This window comes from Centroberyx affinis, unplaced genomic scaffold, assembly GCF_046629955.1.
Source record: "Centroberyx affinis isolate AG114_WGS23_722 - 3 ecotype Tasmania unplaced genomic scaffold, CSIRO-AGI_Caff_v1 ptg004623l_1, whole genome shotgun sequence".
Classification (NCBI taxonomy): Eukaryota; Metazoa; Chordata; class Actinopteri; order Beryciformes; family Berycidae; genus Centroberyx; species Centroberyx affinis.
This window is the reverse complement of record NW_027282230.1, coordinates 121,083-141,633: the sequence shown is the minus strand read 5'-3', so window position 1 is coordinate 141,633 and position 20,551 is coordinate 121,083. Positions and strand designations below refer to the sequence as shown.

General features: G+C 44.0%; 3 protein-coding genes across 4 annotated transcripts; 2 read left to right on the top strand and 1 right to left on the bottom strand.

The window, feature by feature from the left end:
• Positions 1-1,929: 1,929 nt before the first annotated feature.
• Positions 1,930-9,021, bottom strand: bicral (BICRA like chromatin remodeling complex associated protein). 2 transcript variants are annotated; one of them, XM_071544636.1, is made up of 13 exons: positions 7,849-9,021; positions 6,808-6,863; positions 6,435-6,480; positions 5,897-5,945; positions 5,680-5,745; positions 3,946-5,232; positions 3,715-3,775; positions 3,557-3,606; positions 3,381-3,430; positions 3,106-3,251; positions 2,739-2,833; positions 2,519-2,621; positions 1,930-2,417 (listed from the first exon to the last, which is right to left on the bottom strand). In XM_071544636.1, exons 3-13 carry the CDS (start codon positions 6,473-6,475, stop codon positions 1,930-1,932), a joined length of 2,436 nt encoding a protein of 811 aa, XP_071400737.1. In that variant the 5' UTR covers positions 6,476-6,480; positions 6,808-6,863; positions 7,849-9,021. The 2 variants fall into 2 exon arrangements, with proteins under 2 accessions (XP_071400737.1, XP_071400738.1); XM_071544637.1 differs by lacking the exons at positions 6,808-6,863; positions 7,849-9,021 and having other exon boundaries at positions 6,435-6,550.
• A 1,075-nt stretch (positions 9,022-10,096) lies between these two features.
• Positions 10,097-12,534, top strand: tbcc (tubulin folding cofactor C). The gene has a single exon (XM_071544639.1). The coding sequence runs from the start codon at positions 10,109-10,111 to the stop codon at positions 11,153-11,155; it is 1,047 nt and encodes a 348-aa protein (XP_071400740.1). The 5' UTR covers positions 10,097-10,108; the 3' UTR covers positions 11,156-12,534.
• A 1,287-nt stretch (positions 12,535-13,821) lies between these two features.
• prph2a (peripherin 2a (retinal degeneration, slow)) lies at positions 13,822-20,088 on the top strand. The gene is made up of 3 exons (XM_071544640.1): positions 13,822-14,402; positions 16,473-16,719; positions 18,661-20,088. The coding sequence occupies exons 1-3, from the start codon at positions 13,822-13,824 to the stop codon at positions 18,865-18,867; spliced, it is 1,035 nt and encodes a 344-aa protein (XP_071400741.1). The 3' UTR covers positions 18,868-20,088.
• The last annotated feature ends 463 nt before the right edge of the window (positions 20,089-20,551 follow it).

The following is a 20,551-nucleotide window of genomic DNA, read 5'->3' as shown; positions in this document are numbered from 1 at the left end:
AGTGTTACAACCTACATTAGAGTCAAAACTCGCACCAAACCAGGAACATGCATGGAGCTAAAACCATACTAGTGACCAGCTGCCAGTGGAAACACTATGCCTTTTTCAAACCTATGCCATAGAGCTTTTGTCACCAGTACACAGATGTAGGGACTTGAGGTTGATTCTGGACAGCACCACACTCTACTCCTATTCATTTTGGTTGAGCTGCTGAGAAGGGAAAGAGGTGAGTTGTGGGGTAGTGTTGAAAAAAATATATAATTCAAAGGAGAACTGGGAACTGAGAACAACACATCCTGGGGGACTGAGTAGACATTTGGGAATGAATCAAACAACCAGACCACATGAAAACACTCATACACCAGTGCGTGTATGCAGATAAACACACACACACTGACACACATATCAAGGTAGTAACGCATACATATATGATCAATACATAATTATATGCAGAAGGCAGACAAACGTACAATCAATGACTCTCCAGGGTCATTTGAGCAAATGACGGTATCATTTAACCATGTTCACAAAGCTGGGGCACACATCACTACGAACAAAATAGTAATCTTTTAAATGTCATTTCTAAAAATGAAGAAATAAAAATCTAAATAAAAAAGATAAACATATCGTAACATATCTTCCTCAATCTGAGGATTTAGCTCCCCTGACACAAACACACTGAAGTGAGAAGGTGGGTGAGAAAGTGTGTGTGTGTGTGTGTGTGTGTGTGTGTGTGTGTGTGTGTGTGTGTGTGTGTGTGTGTGTATGTGTTTATTGTGAAAAAGCGAGAGATTTGTCCTGTGTCTGTGTAGGGGCTCACATACCTTTAAGGTACAAAAGAAAAATGCCAAATAAAATATGACTGAAAGACAAGAAAAAAAAAGCATTGTGGAGTACTGAAAAATACTATGTGTCTGTCTATGTGACTAGTCTGACTGGTCGTTAAAGTGATTAAGAGGTTATCCTTGTTGCGGGCAGCTGTAATCACCTAGCAAGCAAATCGACTTTGGTTATGTTCCAGATGTTCACAGTCTGCTCAAACTAGCATGTATTTATGAGAACTGTATGGTGAATGCATGTAGCTCCTGTAACATGCAACACTACTTTGAAACAATGTAATTATCTACATGAATGTGTGCATCAGGACCAAAGTCTCTATGGAGCTTGTCTCAGGAAGTGATGGACATATTCCAAGCCTGAACCATAGATTCATCTATGACAAACTTTAACACATTGTACAAACGTATGTGTGCACTGTGCATGTTTGTAATGTCAGGAGCAAAACTGAGAGGATATTTTTTGAACAAGGCTTCTTCATGTAAACGTTTCAAAAGGAAATCATAGAATTTCTCAGGCACAGAGTCATCATTTTGCCCCTCCTCCTTATCCCTGTTCTTCAGCATAGGTAGTGGGGGCAATGGACTGGCACAAATTGTAAGGGTGCGTGTGTGAAGAGAGGATTACCCTTGCATTCTAGGTACGAAAGCGGCTTGATTCTTGATAGACCCACTGACCCTGCCCCTTTAAAATAAGAATGTTTAAAATAAACAAAAAAATATTATCTTCCATCAGTTAGTCCACTGCATTGCACACATTCCTGATTCTTTTTAGGTAATTCTAAGTACCTGGGTTCAACTGGCACCTTGAAGGAGTCACTGACTCCTACTACCTGCCTCAAATCCCTCAATAAACCCAAACACGTGCTACATGGCAGGATATGGTATCACAGATATCATAGAGACCTATCACTTCCCTGAAAGAAGAGTTCCCCTCTCTTCACACAGAGCTGTGGGACACCAGATATTACTACAAGAGACTTTGACAATAAGTGACAAAAAAAAAGCAAACAAAACACACAAGAGAAGTCTGAACCCAAGGTGGGCGGACGTTGGGGATGATACGAAGCGACATATCGATGGCACATCAGTCTTAACATTCCAGAATGCTGTTGACTGCCGCCTCTAGAACAGAGTCTGTGTCGGGGGGAGAGGGCGAGGCGAGCTCAGGGGGGTAGTGGGGCTGGGTGGGGTGGGAGGACAGGTGGTGAGACACCTGGTAGTGCGTCTGTCCTCCCGGCGTTGCCGCGAATGACGGGAGGTTACCTTGGGGATAATTGCTGGCGGCGATGAGGCGGTTGTTGCTAGCGTTGCTGGCCCCGTAGCGTTGCTGGGTCTTCTTCAGGTCCAGGACGCTCTTGCTTTCTAAGTGCGGAGGTTGGAGCCCACCCCCTACGCTTGCATCTCCTCCCCCACCCCCTCCAGGGTCTCCAAACCCGGGCTGGGAGTCTGTCCTGTAGGGCGGCTCTGAGGAGTCCCCCCCTGTCTGTCCCCAAGTAGGGCTGGGCACAGACTGAGAAATGAGAGGATCCGGGACAGAGCTGGATTTCATCCCACAACAGAAGTCCTCCAGGAATCCGTCTAATGACACACAGAGAGAGAAGAGAGAAAGAATCAAATAAGACTAACTCTGGGGAAAAATATTTGCTCCTACCCATCCTTGTTCTTTATTCCTTTCTTACCTGGATCTACTAGTACCATGCGTTTGTCCTGTGTCAGGTTGGTGCGCTCCTCTTGGTTGAAGGTCCTGTCAATCATCACCATTTCTGATGATGGGCTGGAACGCTGCAGGGAGGGAAGGGGCATCCTGTTAACCGGCCTTTTGCATACCATAACATGGAGCATATGTACTGTATGTGTGTATGCAAGTGTTCGTTCATGTGCGTGCGTGCTTGTTCCCACCTCAGCTTCCACCATCAGTAGTCGTCTGTATTTGTTCACCATCGCCTGTGTTCTCTTCAGCACCTGAGTTGCCACAAACTCAAATTCCTCATCCACTGTAAATAAAAGGACAGAATACAACTATTTATTTAAAACCACTCACATTCTGTCTTAAATCAATTTTACTTTCACACACACAAGCATAAGCATGGTAGACTTTGGAGGCACAGTTCCCTGCCTTGCTTGCAGATCTCGGGTCGAGCTAATAAATTCAAGAAGTTCAAAAGAGGCCTGACCATTTTATGGATTTACACAATTTTCAGAGATCTGAAAACATCAAAGGAGTGGCTTGGTAAGAGATGTTCTCTCGCAAGACATGACAGTTTACCCTGTGAGAACTCTTCGTGGTTGGGCGGAGCCCCCTGGAACACGTGGTAGGGGAGGAGTTTGTGCAATGCATCGTCGAATGAGGTGAATCGGCTGCGATCTGGGGTCTGAACTCCAGCATGATCCTTCCTCAACTTCTGCAAAATCCTGGAGATGATAGGAAGAAAAAGACAAGAGGCTTCAATGGCTGATGCTAAACTACACTGGAACAAGTATGACTTCACCTGAACAATGAAAAAAAAAAAAAAAAAAAAACACAGCGTGTCAATAACTCACATTCCTCCTCTGGTAAGTGGTGGAAGGGCTGGCCTCTTCTGTGCACTGATCTATAGAGTGAAAAATGCACATACCATAATTATCATAGCACCATCAATACCCCGTCAGCATAATTCACCTTCAAATATATACAGACATTTGTACAAAACAAACGAAACTTAGACTGAGTAACATACCTGCGAGTTTAGCGTTGAATCTTGGCTGACAGCTGTCATGGTTTTCACAGCTGAGAGAGACCACACAAACAACAGCTTCATTAGGACAAAGTGATCCAAATTACATTCAAACACATCATACATAAAAAAAACCATCATGCAACACCTGCCTTTGTTACCATGGAGGTTGCTGAGCTGTGCCTGTCGGCTGTCCTGTTTGAGGGCAGGCGATGGATTATTCTGGGAAAAAAAAAAGTGGAGGTTGAGGTCAGTCAGTTGACAACCAAAATAACAGATCCAAGGAAAGAGACAGGTGTGCAAGAAAAAAATGAGGTGATGGATTCATAGCATTAAAGGAGGGGAAAGTGGGATGAAAACACCATCAGTAGATAGATAGTTTTTCATTATACCTGTCTGTAGTCTTGCTGTTCCTGCGCCGCTGTAGCAACACCAGGCAAAGGGGATAGAGAAGTGCAGTTCTGATTCTGGGTCACTAGGAGGCGCTGCACAGGGCTAGCCGACACTTGGCCTCGACTCACGACCCCCGCAGTCGCTGGGCCAACCAGAGTCAGTCGCCCGGCAGCGGAGGACGTCTGGACAGGGGCGGGGTTTGCACCAGAAAAACCTGTCCATGTTTGGGTCACAGTCCCTCCAACCTGACCGCCACTGACCACACCCGGATTCACAATCAGCTGGCCTCCTGGTGTTGCCGTGAAGTTCTGCCCCGCAACAATCTGCACTGCGTTCTGATTGGTAATGAGGGCATTAGAGTTGGGGTCAGCCGGGCCGTTGTGGATGGTACTGGCAGGAGTGAGTGCCAGAGAGCTGGGCAGCAAGAACTGTCCAGGTGGTATATTTGTCTGGCCCTGCGCTTGTTGCTGCCCCAGGGGCGAGTGCACTACGATGGATCCGTTGGCTGTGTATTGTCCCCCAGGACTAGCGGTGTTAGCATTAGCTACATTAGCCATGGTGGAGGGAGTGGGCTGAAGGCCCAGGCTGTAGACAGTCTGAGCCCCAGCCTGAAGGGGTTTAGGCTGGATAGGTCGGACAAGAGTCTGGGTCCCACCGGGGCCTCTCTGGATGATGATGTTCTGAAGGGGGATATTTTTGAAAGGTAAGCCAACTTGGCCTACCTGCCCTTGGGAAGGGGCAAACACCTGCCCCCCTGTTGCTGCCCCTGCTGCAGTTACAGGCCCCCCTGGCCTCAGCACAATCTGAGGAGTTCTCTCCAGGCTGCTCAGAGTCATCACCCCGCCACCCGCCCCAAATGAACCCAACACCTGGATGTGCTGGGCCGAGCCATTGGGCAGCTGGGAGACCCCTTGGAGGAACTGGCCTGCGGGGAACGCAGCTGTTGCCGTTGTAACCACACCCACCCCCCCTCCATAACCCCCAGAGACCAGCTGGGAGGGGAAGGAAACGGGCGCCTGCACCGGGGTGGGAGCAGGCTGGGAGTCTAGTAAGGCCTCCTGGGCCAGCGTCTGCTCTGTGATGTCTGCCTCCAGGAGAGACTTCTGTAGGATGTCGAAGGGCTGGTCCTCTCCCCCAAGATCCACCCCTCCAGGGGAGCCCCCGGCCCCCAATTCATCCTCAATGAACGAAAGGCTGTTGGAGAGCTGGAGGCCTGCCCCTGCTGAATCGTCGCCAAATTCACCCATTGTAGAGGAGCCATCTTTGAGGCCAGTGTTGGAGCCAGCCTATAAAGACGTTTAGGGAAAGAGAGAAGAAAGTGGAAAAAAAGAATTTTGATTGTGGATCGGATATAACAGCTTTCCCTTCATTCCAATGTCTTATGTGACCCACCTATGCGTTGTAGTTTTCTGACCAACTACATGAAAAAGGGAACTATACTACATATTTTTTTAATCTGTAAATGAGATCCACTAGAGCATTTTCCTCGATTGGGGCCAACTAGATTCATATAGCTTTGTATTTGTTCCTAAGCATCCGTTCTTGAATATGCCATCTCCATGCAAAATGAACCACACTGGCGACACTACTACTTAAATCACTCTAACAGCCTGGGAAAACCCTGAAAAAGAACATAGTCCAACATCAACAACTAAATCTCTAATCATAGAGTAACGTCTAATCTTATTTTGGGTGGATCAAGTTGTCTCTCAGGTAATCATGGGAACACTCACAGTGTTGCCGGCAAAGAAGGATCCATCAGACCCATAAGCTGCATTTGTCACGTCATCCTCCCCAATCTGCAGAGAGAGAATAGGCTGTCAAAACCCTCAACAGAGAATGAGTCAATTCAATAATCTTCCTTTGTACATGGAACGCAGACTTAAGTAACTACATTAACAACACTATGCAACACACTAAACTTGAATGAGTTCTACAAGAGTCACTCACAGACTTGCTGTTGGAGCCGTGGAGGTAGTCATTCAATGCATCCACATCTCTGAAAAAGGTACAAAAAAAAGATTAGCGAAAAAGGGGCCTAGGACAGTGGGAGTACTTAAAAAACAAATACAACATATGATATAATTATTTTTATTTGCTGGTAAAGTCTTTATAAAGCTGCAACTGGCTTTACTTGTTCACAATAGTGTGACAGAAAAACGTTTTACAATGAAATTAAAGTATATTAAAGTATTTCCTTGCACAAAACATTCCTTGCAAGAACTCTTGTGAATGGGCCGTTAGGAATTGGTTAATTATCTTTACCACATTGGTCATTCAGTTTTCCCTAAAATGGGCAGGGGATAAAAAGGGGCTTGCAGCTAGTTGAGGCCCTTGGATTCAATGAGGAATACTAACTTTCTTTGCCGTTTTAGTGAAACTTAAGGACAAATGTAGAAACAGCTGCCCACAGTGTGAAGTATCTGGAGAATGGAAATGTCAATGCGTCAATTTATGTAGTGATCCATAACAGAAATGCCAGCTTTACCCTATAATATCCAGAAGACGGCGATCGTCCTCATCATCCATGACACCTGAAAGACGATGGAGGGAAGGAGATAGAATGGAGAGGTGAGGAGAAGAGAGAGAAGTCTGATATGGACTAAGGAGGAGATTGTTGAAATTTAAATTATAATATGGACCAACGACTAGAGTGTTCTACGTGAATTGAGCAAATGGCTTCATTAATCAAGGGAGTAAAGCTCAATTGATCACTTGTAGTATTTATCCTGAGGCAGCAGTGTATGAGCCACAAAGAGTTAACAAATGTCATTTAGTGAGGACAGCCGAGTAATGGGCCTTCTTTATCCGCATGCCAATCTTTGGTGTGGTTGGTGACAGTTTCTGACGCGTTCACTCACAGATTTCTGGCAGGGAGCATGGAGCATGGGTTCAGTCATTTAACACCCTTTGTTTCCTGTAATAGAGTGGGGTGCAGGGTGTGAAAATACAGTGATAAGATAGCAAAATTATATGTGTGAGATATAGGGTGTGAGAGTGTGGGAGGGGGGGGAAGAGGTGAGGGAGAAAGAAAGGGTGTGTAAAATGGAGGGGGGAGGGGAGAGAGAGAGAGAGAGAGAGGGGAGAGAGAGAGAGAGAGAGAGAGAGATGTTAAAAGCAGTGGTCCTCAGTATTCAAGTAAGGGCAGGATGGCCCCTATCTCCTCCTACAGACACTAGTCCCTGACACTAAAGTTCCCACCCCTACCCTCCTCTGCTGTCCCACATTGGTCATCTCTCCTGTCAGCTACACTCCCATAGAGTGAAAATGGGCTTTTGAGTGTAAATAACTCCACCCTACACAATTTATCCCATAAAAGGTTGTTTGTTTGAGTTTCTACATTTAAAAAGGCGTTGGCTTTATGTTGTGTCAGCCAGCAAAGGTATGCAGCTATCGTGATATTAAATAATACAAGGAACAAACAGGAAAAAAAAACACTGGCATAATCTGACCAAGCAGAGTAATGGTCTGGGAGTTTCTGGAGACCAAGTCACATGTATTTTTATATAATGGTTGTATTTAACTAATGTGTGGCATTTGCTGAGAGAAAATCTCTTTTAAATATATATCCATCTTAATTTAATAATGCCATATTTGAACAAAAGTGTCTCTTAACTAGAAAATATGTTGTAGCCTGTGTCAAAGTTATGGGAAAAGTATCCTTGTGTGCCTGATTATGTGCAAAACGTTACAACTGCAATGCTACAAAATGGCTGTTACCATCCCATAGGCTGTCTTTACTGCTGAAACACGTTCAGCCACCATCTTTGGTTCAGCGAGAACAAAGAACGACAAGGCTGCTGGATTCAATTTACTGAAATAATCTATATTTGAAAATACAAAGTGAAAAAAATCTGCTTATGGAAAAACTATTACAGAAAAACAAGGTTTTCAATGCTTACAACAAATAGAAAGCTCCATTTTTATCTTCAAAGTGGGTAGGCACAGGCAGTCAGGCTTATTTGTCCTTCAAAAGGACACCATGTTACAATATGATTTAGAGAAATGTCAACCTTTCATCTATTTCCTCCTAACAAAAAAGGAAGCCAAACGATTAACACAACAAAATTTTATTTCACAGAAAAAACTTCAAGGGTTGGCCAATATAGGCTGTTCAGATATAAAAAATAAAATAAAAAAAAACCCCACCCCGTTTGCCCCAATGTCCATAAGCACAATCAAATTATCAAACGGGTAATCAATCGCTGTAATCAATTATCTAATAATAGATTAAATAAACGTTAAATATTTTATATCCAACTGTTAGTAGCCTGCATTAGAAAAATGGACAAGGCAAGGCTGCAGTACCTGCTGACTAAACCTTCCCTTGTAATGGTTAAAGAAGCATTTGATTTTCAAATGTTTCGCAAATTCTGATTACGGTTGTTAAAACTGGATTATCTCATCCAAAAAGCCGCAACATTTCGTGTAATTTTGAGATGAAAATAACAACCTCCGAAGCCCGTCCTAGCATGCATGCTACGAGGCAAACCAAGCTAGTCCCTGACCCAGGCAGTCCTGCCACCAGTAACGTTACTGTACTGTACGGTATCGTCGTTTAGAAAGCCATCTAATGTACAGCTTGCGAATTTTATTTCCAAAAATAGACTGAATCGACAGAATGATAATCGCATTCAAGCAGCACAAAACGCCTGTCCTCCAGCCTGTGGCTGGTCGTCGCTGACGTGCTCTCTTTCTCTGTTGGGGAGGCTTTCATTTGTCTTCTATTTGGCTCATCTGCCAGCATGAAAAACGTCACATTTCTCTCGATTTGCCGAACCGACGCGTTTCAAACGTGGGATTTGTAAGAGCCCGGTGTCTTGGTCGGGTAGCTCTCCAGGTTGGACGCTCCGCAACCCCAACATTTTACTGGTAAACATCGGCCTGTCCAGGTTAGCTAGCTGCGCTGTCGACGTCGCCTATTTTGAAAACGTCGGTTAGAATTCGTCGACAAGGCTAACGGACTAAACCGTGTCAAGCCATAAATATTTATCCCGATTAGCATAACATAAAGACGACTGAAAGAGGCAAACCCTTTACTCCTGTCTCACTCCTCTTGAAACCCAATATCTCCATTTGGCAACTTTTAATTTGCTCCCCCCTCCTTCTCCTCCTCCTCCTTCTCCCTCTCCCACTCATATATTTTTCTCACTGTCCCTGTTCTGTCTCGGATAGATTTTTCTCTCCGCTCAAACTCTCTTCCCTCCCTGAAGGAAGGGAGGAAGGAGGTTGTGTGTGTTTTTTCCTTGAAATTTTTATCACAAAATTATAATACACTCAAAGGGAAACTCACCGTCATGAAAAAGCAGTGCCTTGTCAACGGGGTTTCCTCGCCATCACCGCACGGGTTGTTGGGGTAGTGCACAGAACAAGGCAGCCCAGAGCATCCTACAGTTATTCCATAACACTTGCATACGACTAGTTCTAGTTCACATAGGGCGAATTATAATTAACTAAAATCCACCCATAAATCAACAAAATATTTTCCATTATTTAGAATAAAATGTAATGTTTCTTTGCCTCCATGAATAGCAGATAGCCTAATGTTATTGGACTTGACCATCACAAACGGTAGGGGGCGGGCCTCTAATCAGTGTGCCACACCTTGACGATGCACAGGTAGGACTAGAGTTACAAAGTGTCAGTTACCTTGATAGACCTACTCCACAACATTCACACTGACACCGATAATCAACATTTTAAGTAATTATTTATTTCATTTCATTTTATGCTGTTCTCTTGCAGTTTCTTCATCTTTTATTGGAGTGTGTAAAACGTTGAGTTTGAACTGCCATTGACACTGCATGGGCTTCGCTCCAGTCATATTTCTTTCTCTCTCTCTCTCTGTCTCTCTCTCTCTCTCTCTCTCTCTCCCCTCGTCTCTTTTTGTGTATACCACCTATACCACATGACTATATATTACATAGTATATTTATATTTTTTCTTATCCAAAGATGAACACTAGCCATCCATATAACGCGGTATGAAGTTACAGAGGGTGTGCCTTGAAAAGTTACTGTTCCCCTCTTCCACCAGTTACACGGTAGCATAAATACAACCGTTGGAGAATCCCGCCAATGAAAACGCCGTTTGCTGCGGAGTGACGATATCACTTCCGCATCACTTCCGCATCACTCCGCAACAAACACCAGTCAGTGCAACATGGATGTAACGGCTGGAGAGTCCCGGGGAAATGGACGTGACGGGGAAGGCAGTGCGGTCAAGATCCCGGAGCGGCTGCTGAAACGGGACCAGACGAGGACGGAGGATGCCGAGCGGAGGAAGGAAGCTAAGGAGAACCAGTCTGTCACAGAGGAAAAGAGCGAGTTTTTCTCCAGCACTTTCAACAGGGAGCGGGCGGCCATCGAGGAGCTGCTGTCCGGCTGCAGCGGAGCGGACCGGGCCGCGGCAGCCCAAACGCTGGAGGAGGTGACGGCGAAAACGCAGCAGCTGCAGAAATTCCTCAACGACAGCATGGTGTTTCTCACTCAATACGAGCTAAGACAAGCTCAAGCGTCACTGCAAAAACTACAAACTGGCCTTGCTGAGAAGAGAGACGAGGCTTTGCCCAAGAAGAAATTTGCCTTTCGAGCTCGTAGTAAAGCTAAAGAGGAAGTCGCTGCTGCACCTCCACCTGCTGACACACTTGCTGATTCTGGCACACCTGCAGATCCTGACAGTGCCAAGGTGGATGGAGCGGGGAACTCTGAGCAGTGCGGCTTCTCCAGCATGGACAATATGGTTCTGACTAAGACAGCTGAGGAGCTCCAGAGACAGGACGTCCTGTTGACTCACCTGACTAACTGTAAGGTCCGTCTGTTTGGCTCGCCCAGCACGCTGCACATAAAGCACGTCAGTGGCTGTGAGATCCTGTGCGGGCCGGTGTCTAGTTCTGTGTTCGTTGACCATTGTAGGGACAGTACGCTGGCCTTCCCCTGCCAGCAGCTGCGGACCCACAACACCACCGACACACGGGTGTACCTGCATGTCACCAGCCGAGCCATCATAGAGGACTGTCACGGGGTGAGCTTCGCCCCGTTCTCCTGGTCTTATCCCACCCTGGATGAGGACTTCAGCTCGTCTGGTCTGGACCGGGACCGAAACAACTGGACCCAGGTGGACGACTTCAACTGGCTCGCTGCAGGAACACCTTCCCCTAACTGGACTGTAATTCCAGATGTAGATAGAAAAACCAGCTGGGAGCCCTAGAGTTCAAGTTTCAAAATCACTAATATGCCAAAGTAGCAGGCTGATGAAACCAACAAATGAAACGTTTTTGTCATTCCCTGTACCCAGACATAGCCTTTTGTTTTCCATGTCATTTCCATGTCAAGTCTCCACCCACAGGAAGTGCCGAACTGAAACTAGAGCAAATACAAACCATCTCCTGAACAGCAGCGACCTTTCTGTCCAGAGAAAGCTGGACAGTGTTAGATCTTGAGTCTTTCTCATCTCTTTGGTATCCTTTGGTGTAAAGTGATTTAGAGTGGCCATGTTCACAAATATAACCATGCTGTGTGCAGTTTAGTGACATGTTACAGGATTTCTGGTATAGAAGTTAAAATTTTTCAGATGCTTCTCTCTGTGGAGCCGTCAACATGTAAATTTGCCTAGTGTAGTTTTAGTAATGAGGTTGTCTGTTCCTGTGTAACTGCAGCTTAAGTGCTCATATTTGATACTAATACTGTATTTTATCATACAATTTGGGTCCCATTTTAAGAAACTAATTTCTTTCAGTTAGGAATAGGAAAATGTTATTGGTCCCATGTACAGCAGAGTGATTCTGTTAGAAGGTAAACGCTACTATGCCATTAGGAATGCTCCAAACTACCTGCATTAGCAGAGTATTCACTCCAAGTGTTAAAGTTGTCAGATTACTGGTGATGGGCATAATCAGATACTCTAGCTGAACGTTTGGGCTGGGCTGCAGGCTCAGCATCAGACATTACCCCGATGTTAAACATTTTGAAGTGTACATGCATGGAGGCGTGGCTTGTCCAGTGGAGGCGTACCTAGTACTTTAACCATACACCAGAATGGCCCATTCATCACAAGGGACACTTAGTCTTGTGTAAAGCAGAAAATGTGAGCCTTTTGCACTGTTGGCTACAAAGCACTACTGTCTATAAGTTAGTATTATTCACAAAGTGATTTTTGTTTGTTTGTTGTCATTTTCTTGGTTCAGCTGCAAAACAACTGAGAAATGTCTGTTATTAAAGACAAAATATTGCTTTGCAAAAATCTGAAAAATTAATTTAATTAAATAGATTATTAATGAAATAGTTATCATACATTTATTAATAAACAGTGATGGTGAAGCAGACAGTGATGTAACAGCTACAAAGGCCGTAAATTACTCAGCACTGGTTGAAAAATCTTTTGAGAGTTTGAATAAAGGACGGCATAAAGCCTGGGCTGAAAATACATGCCTTAATGCTGCTTGCATCCACAGACCCTTAATGCCACTTGGATTGTAAGTGGTACACTGATATTATGGAGCACACTTACATCTAGTCTGGTGTTTTGTAAAGGGGGAATGTAACAGTAACTGTTATTGAAAAGAGATGCAAATAAAGAGTCTGACTGTTCAACGACATGGAGCTGTTGTGGTTTTTTAAGCTAACTATGTTGCCTGACTTCTAATTGTATTGTATGTAACTATAGAGCTGAGATGTTTGTAATAATCTGAATTGCAGCTCCCAGGGCCAACCACAATGAAGCTTTACGGAGTCAGAATACAAGCTATCCAGGAAAGACCTGATCATTTGGCCAGCATGAGCATGTGTCTTGTGTTTGTGCCAGACAGGCTGTTGACTCTGACAGCCAAGTGCTTGGACTGCAAGTGACAATAAGGTCATTATGGAGTGCGCTTAAATTACATTTATTAGCTTGTTTTATGCAGAATAAAGTTTTCTGTAACTACCATATGTCCATGTTGAGTGTCATGCATCCACGTGTCGTATCCTTATAATTTATGTCTTGGGCTGGTGCTTATAAATAAATATAGTATAAGTTATTTATAAGTATAAATAAATGAATCAAATGTACAGGTGTACAGGATGGTTTGATATGTGAGCCTGAAGGTGTTGTTTCTGACTGGGTCACTGGGGCTTCAGTAACACAGTGTATTTGCTTTACAGTGTAAACATCCTGTTAGTGTTGAACCTGTGGACTTCTACCTGTGAATGGGTACGCTGCATTATTAGCTCCCCTTTCATGTCAAGGTCTTTGCTAACCATTACCTTTGGTCGTTAGGGCTCCCGGTGCATTCGATCAAGGCGTCCGTGACCACGTGAACACTCAAACCAATTATGGCCCCTGGCAGCGGCTTACGATCAGGCTCATCTTGTGTAGAGGGATTTTTGCAAATTGGATCAGGCTGCTTACAGGGGCTTAGCATGACGTACTGCAACTTTGAGTTTGATCATGAGGATCCTCGGCAATCCTCCACCTCTCCAAGAGAAAGGAACACCACGATTAGCCTCACCTGCGTGATCGTATCGTGTTAAAGAGGGAAACCTTTGGTAAAAGCTGGACAAAAATATAACTTGGTGAAGATAGGAGATTCTGGCACAATGGGAGAGGAGATGGCCTTGAAGAAATAACCGCTCTGCTCCTTCAGGGGTCCCCTGGTTTCTTCATCTCTGCTCCTTTGCTGTGGGATGGATTACAGGCTGAGCTGACTCTCCTGTCCTGTTGGACCCGCCAGAGGAGACCCTGATCACAGAGAGACAAGGAAGCGGGAACTGAGACTGCAGCTTGGAGCATTCAGGAGCACTTCTTTAAACTCTCAAACCCTAGAAATCTTGGAGCTCCTGTTGTAGCTTATCTTTGGCTCTCTTGTTCATTGGCAAGGACACATCCAAGGTTGAACAATGGCTTTGATGAAGGTCAAGTTTGATCTGAAAAAGCGAGTGAAGCTCGCCCAGATGGTCTGGTTCATGTACTGGTTCTCTGTGATGGCCGGTGTGCTGGTGTTCAGCATGGGCCTGTTCTTTAAGATCGAGCTGCGTAAACGCTCAGAACTCATGGACAACAACGAGAGCCACTTCTTGCCCAACCTGCTCATAGGTGTGGGTCTAATAGCCTGTGGCGTGAATGCCTTTGGAGGCAAAGTCTGCTACGACTCCCTGGACCCTTCCAAGTTTGGAAAGTGGAAGCCCATGTTGAAGCCCTTTTTGATGGCCTGTGTGGGGTTCAACGCCTTACTATTTCTGACGGCCCTACTGTGTTTCATGATGAGGATCCCTCTGCAGTTCACCCTGGCTGAGGGACTGAAGAACAGCATGAAGTTCTACAAGGACACAGACACACCGGGACGCTGCTACATGAAGAGGACCCTGGACCTGATGCAGATGGAGTTCCGTTGCTGCGGAAACGACAACTACAAAGATTGGTTTGAGATTCAGTGGGTTAGCAACCGCTACCTGGACTTCAGCGCAAAGGAGGTCAAAGAGTGAGTGACAGAGCTAAAATCAACTAAATCCCTTACAATAACCATTTTCAGTTAGAGAGCATAAATGAGCAACAATTATAAAAGAAGCAGTGTGTTCACAGCACCAGTTTTTCATTGGCTATGTCTGCTTGATGTCTGATGTGACTTACTGAGTGAAATTATCCTTTTAGATTTAAAGACATTGTCATTGAGCCTCCATGTATGAAGGTGTCATTGAGGTGGGGTGTTTCAGGGGGGTGTCAATGCAAAGTAAGGGTTCAGTATAAGTGGATTTGAGGTGAGGGAGGGTCAACCCAAGTACGTTATTCACTTTACTCCATTGTAAGGATTAGCAGGTCAGGTAGATACCAAGCTTTAGTGATAGTCGCTGATGGATGAGGGTGGTGATGGAGGTGTGGGGTTGAGGTGGGGGGGTTGAGGCTGGATGGGGGGGGGGGGGGGGGGGTAGAGGTTACTAGGCAGTTTTATAGATAATGTTGGAAGGAGGGGCTTTGGTGATTAGGGACAAAAAAAGATACAGTGGGTGAAAAGGGTGGGGGGTGGGATTAAAAGTAAATTGTACAGCATCAATTAAGTGATATGTGGCCACTTTATGCATACCTGTTTATGTCTACACTGGTTTTAGCAACAGGTATGGTTATCAATCAGCTGTGTGTGGAGAGTTGTAAGGGAGTTTTGAGTGTAAGCATAAAATGTTTGAAAGGCTGCAGTGTGTTCTTAGTGGCTAATCTCCTGGATTACATTTCCATGTCCTTCAAGAATTAATGTCCTGTCCAATCAGCGCAGGTCCTGGCGACACTCTCGGAATAGCACTGCCTGACTGGCCCATAGGACATTATAGAGGCAGAGATTTCCCAATAACCATAAACACTGATGGCCCAATGACCATAAAATTAACCAATAAGGTCCCATTAGGACAGTAATTGTCAAAGGTTGTATAGCCCCATGAGACTATCTTTGCTCGTAAACCAAACTGGCTTTTTCAAATCCTTTTTAATTAAAATACCACAACAGCAATCTTTGTATTTGGTAGTGTATGGATCAGCAGTATTCTGCACTTGTCAGCTTCACAGCTATTTTCCCATAGTATTGACTAAAATGTTATTTGGGGCATGATTAAGTATCCGTGTTGTTAGGAAGCACTGGTCCATATCTCCATCACTCTCGTCTTTGTGATCCAATCACACTGGTCTTTCCATTGCCCTACTACTGTCAATCAAAGTTGAGATCCGCTCTTCAGACTGAGCACACACACAACTGTGCCAGTTTGTGTGTCTGCACACTCTCATGTTATCAATAGCCAGGATAACATTTATCTGGTAAACAAAACAGGTTCAGAGAAAAGGATTTGTGTCAAGCAATTTAATTTAATTTAATTATTGATATCACATTTGCTATACTGTATATACCTTACTGTGTCATAATAATATTAGAAATGATGTGTAATACATAATAGACAATATCATTAGTTATATTGTATATAGTACAGGCTAATGAAAAGTTGGGTTAATGATGCTAATTACACCACCCCATCCATGAGCCTAATCAATGATACTCAGCTGCAGTACAAACTGATTTAAACTGTAAGAGTTGATAAAGATGATGATTGGCTGATAATTGTACACAGTGACAGTGTTGTCAGTTATAGTTGCTCATGTCACTACTGTTGTATTTCGGTGCACTATAGATGTAGAACAGCAGAAACCCTCTCTGAGATTTTAGTCTTTTTTTATCAATCAATTGTCTTTTCAACCAATCTTTACAACCAAAATACTCATTAACTGAATTTTATTGAATTTATCCAGTAACTTAAAAAAAAAGATATATTATGCAATAGTCTGCACCAGCTGGTTATAATCATCAGTGGTAGTTTATAGTTATTTTTTGTAGCAGAGAAGTCGCACTTGGACTTAAACTTGACTTTTACCTGTGCTAATTATACTACCAGTAATTTTAGCCCACACATGCTACAAGTACAGAATGGCAGAGTCCTGACCCTAATCCACCTCACTTTCACCTCTAACCCATCATAACATGACACTAACATGACACTTTGCCTGATCCTGTCAGCCGCATCGGCAGCAACGTGGACGGCCAGTACCTGATGGACGGGGTCCCCTTCAGCTGCTGCAACCCCAGCTCCCCCCGGCCCTGCATCCAGCTCCAGATGACCAACAATTCGGCCCACTACAGCTACGACCACTACACCGAGGAGCTCAACATCTGGAAGAGCGGCTGCCGCGATGCCATGCTGTCTTACTATGGAGGCATGATGAACACCATCGGAGTCCTGGTGCTGCTGGTTACTATGCTGGAGGTCAGGGGCAGACACACATGGACACAGACACAAAGCCACACACAAACACACAAACACTCGATGCTTTACACAAATCCCTTGGAAAGAAATTATACGGTAGTGAACAAAGCTGATGTATCAAATTACACCTGAGTATCATTAACATTAAATTAGTTAAATGTTCTTTTTTCACCCCCATATTACACCTCACTTTCAACAAATTAGTTAAATATTCCTATTTACACCACTATATTACACCTCACTTTCAACAAATAAGTTAAATATAATTTTTGACACCACTATATCACACCTCATGTTCAACAAATTAGTTGACTATTCCTATTTACACCTCTATATTACATCTCACTTTCAACAAATGAGTTAAATGTTTCTATCTACACCACCTCCATGCCATGGAATGACCCATTTAATGATTCAAATAATTGTTCAGCCTTTTCCCATTAGAATCAGCAAGAACACACAGTGAATTTGTTTGGGAGTCAGGTGGGGACTTAAATTGCCTAGTAGTGAGTTCAGAGAAGTCTGACAAGTGAGCTGAAGAGTCTGGGTCTAATCATGGAAAGCCTCAACCTAGTTGGCATTACTGTCACCCACCCACCCCTCCTTTCTGTCTTCTCACTCTTTTCCACACTCCACCCACGCTATCAGCAATATCCACTTACTGCATCTTCTTTCCCAACACCTCTATCCTCTTTGCCCGAATATCACCCCTCCCGCCTGACTGTCAGGTCGCCCTGCTGGTATGGAAATGCAGCTTACCTTACCTCACCTGCTACTTTCTACCCAAAGGGTAATCCTATAGCAGACACATGGCATCTCTCCTCTTTTCAACTCTCCCCTCAGCTTCCACTGGCAATGTCTGCTGTTGTTGTTGAGGCCCAAGAGCATGATTACCATACCATAGCAAGGCTGCACACATGTACACACAAATCTGTGAAGTCAGTGATGAGCGACAGTGACCTGAGTGGTACCTAAGGTGGTTCAAGTAGCTTCAAGCAGACAGTAAATGTTACTATATAGATAACCTCTCTGTCCTAGAAATCCTGCAGATAAAACTATTTACCTTGTTCTAAAAACATGGATTTGGGCTAAACCTCCAGAAGCTGATCAGGGGCACAGTCGGAGGAGTCCTAGACTTAATAATAGTTATGCAAGCGTCTCTTTGTTGACACAGATAGTGGGCTCAGAGACGGAGTAATGGGTTAATCTAGGGGAGGAGACAAATACAGACCCACTTCCTGGAGCCCTATCTCCTGATCTAAAGTGACCAGTCACAGTCTCAACGGTCAGTTGAGACTGTGACTGGACAGTCTCCCTGGCTGGGGCAGTAAAAAACTAGGGCATTTTATAACAACTTTTCTAATGATGTCAGTAGACCTTTAGGCCATTGATTGATTGATTAGTTCAAGAATAACCTTTAGACCCCAATGTTATAATAATGATGATGATACTGATTGATATCTATTTTTATTTTACATAAGATATAACATATTAGATTTGATTTGGAACATGTTAGAGCTAAGCTTAATAGTAATATGTTCATTACGTCAAACAGCATTATTGCATTTGATCCATTCAAATTCAGTTTAATGAGTTTATAGTTAATTCTTTCCACCCAGCTATTGCAATTTTGGGTCTAGCTGCTCATTTTGTCCTATGATTACATCAGGCTTTTTTTTTTTATTGCATTTTACATTTTATTACATTACAATTAATAATTTGGTGGGCTCTGTAATTTTGTTGTTTTGTTTTGTGTGCTTTAGCATTAAATAGGCTGAGAACCACTGGTTTAATCAGTTTTCCGCTCCAAGCTCTGCGCTCTGGTGCAGGACTCTTTTCAGTGAGTGACCCCGTTCTTCACAGGATGGTATGATGAATTCTGAGGGCCAGGCTCAGGTTGGCCCTCTTAACCCTGCTGATCTGTGCTCCTGTCCTGCGCAGGTTGCTGTGACAGTGGGCCTGCAGTATGTGAACACCTCCCTGTCCACCCTGGCTAACCCAGAGGACCCAGAGAGTGAGAGCGAGGGCTGGATCCTGGAGAAGACAGTGAAGGAGACATTCAGTGACATCATGGCCAACATGAAGGCCATGGGCAAAGGCAACCAGGTGGAAGAGGGGGGTGAGGCGCCAGTTGCCACGGTGAGCTGAGCGAGCCCCTCCCGCAAAAACTGAGACCGCTCCCACCTGATGAGGAGAGGAAGAGGAAGTGTGAGATTGCTTTTTTCTACCAACATTTAAAATGTAGACACAGTATCTTCACACACACATATTTGGCTTTCAGAAGGACACAAATCTATGACCATATGGACTCCTTACAAACGGACTCCTTACAAACGGACTCCTTGCATAAATAATATATTCATACGTATAGAGATAAGGAATTAGCTATTAGGCATGCTTTTGAATTCCCATTTTCCCCAAAACATTCTCACAAGTCCACTTCAAGTTCCATCTTTGCTTCACAGCATACTATTAACGAGATTCACCATCTTTCTGGTTTCTGATACTCTGTGGGTTTGCATTGTTCATAAAATTTTCTGTTCCTCCTATTTCCACAAAAAGTGCAAAACAGCACAATGATAAATCAACTAAATGTTGTGATATGAATTCATAAAATGTCAGTTGCTTTGTATTCACGAGAGTATGTAATTTTTCCTTTGTATTGTTGATAAAGTTTGGCGAGGAGAGCAGGCACTTTTAGTATGGGGATGGTGGTTGCTATGCAACCCCCCCTCCCATGGAGCCAGAGGTACAGTTGAAAGATATTTATAGCCCAAGAAACAGTGTTTTATTTTTGTTGACCCGCCTATAGCGCTTTGGCTTGTAGCTGATATATAGACAAAGAACAAATGAAATCCCTCACTCCCCTCTTTTTATACTCCAGTCCTCCATTGTCCAATGAAGACTGGATATGCTCCTGAGATGGAGTAGAAGTATGGAGGAGATGTGGTGCCACCATTTCACCCCGCGTACAATATGTGTGTGTGAATTTTGAAGCACAGGGTTGGAGGGTGAGGCCAAGCGTGGGGAAAGGGGGTGGGCCCCAGGAGGGAACCAGGGGCAACTCCAAAACTGTGGAGGACAATTGAGATTGGCAGCTAAATCTTGACTCCTAACCCCTGTACTGTGAACTGAGATCCTCTTTGAGGTTCCTCTTGTGCACTCAGCAGCGTCTGTATATTCCACACTCACACACATATATTCTAACAACTGGGTTGCTGTCTTTGTACATAGTGTAGAAATGATGAAAAAAAAATAACTTTTTTAAATAATGTAATTAATCTAAATCTTTTATTTCAATCAATGTAAAGTTTATTTGTTTTGCCATATGAAATATTTTTTTGTCTGTGTGTGTTTATGTAGAAAGGTGGTGGTGATGATGGTGATGGTATACATGAATAAAGGACTCTAGTGATGTGATGCAAGTGTAAAATAATACTGTTTTGTTGTCTCAACCTCGGGTAGCAGGCAGGAAGATCAGGAAGCAACGCGCCCTGTGAGTGCGGCAGGGTTCCTGATTAAGTCAATAGGATAAGGGCAATTATGGCATTACTGCTTTCACATGGGCATAGGATGACACTTCACATGCCCAGTGTAAGGACAACTGTTGTGTGTGCATGTGTGTGTAAGCCTATACTGTATGCATGCACAAACAAAATTTGTTTGTCACCTTTCTGGTTGTACAGATGTTCTGAAATTGCCTATTTTCACTGAATTCATCCACAATTTGCTGGTTTTTGTGCCCTCAATTTGCTCCTGGATCAGCTTTGACTTCGGAGAATGCAGCTAACTAAATCCCTTGATCCTTTCAGTCCGGATACTGATAAATGAC

Coding starts and splice junctions, on each gene's coding strand:
- bicral (XM_071544636.1), bottom strand. CDS start 6,475: ATGGATGATGAGGACGATCGCCGTCTTCTGGATATTATAGG. Junction 5,946..6,434: donor CGTCTTCTGGATATTATAGG/GTAAAGCTGGCA, acceptor TACCTTTTTCAG/AGATGTGGATGCATTGAATG. Junction 3,607..3,714: donor ACAGCTCAGCAACCTCCATG/GTAACAAAGGCA, acceptor GGTCTCTCTCAG/CTGTGAAAACCATGACAGCT.
- tbcc (XM_071544639.1), top strand. CDS start 10,109: ATGGATGTAACGGCTGGAGAGTCCCGGGGAAATGGACGTGACGGGGAA.
- prph2a (XM_071544640.1), top strand. CDS start 13,822: ATGGCTTTGATGAAGGTCAAGTTTGATCTGAAAAAGCGAGTGAAGCTC. Junction 14,403..16,472: donor AGCGCAAAGGAGGTCAAAGA/GTGAGTGACAGA, acceptor TGATCCTGTCAG/CCGCATCGGCAGCAACGTGG. Junction 16,720..18,660: donor TGCTGGTTACTATGCTGGAG/GTCAGGGGCAGA, acceptor TGTCCTGCGCAG/GTTGCTGTGACAGTGGGCCT.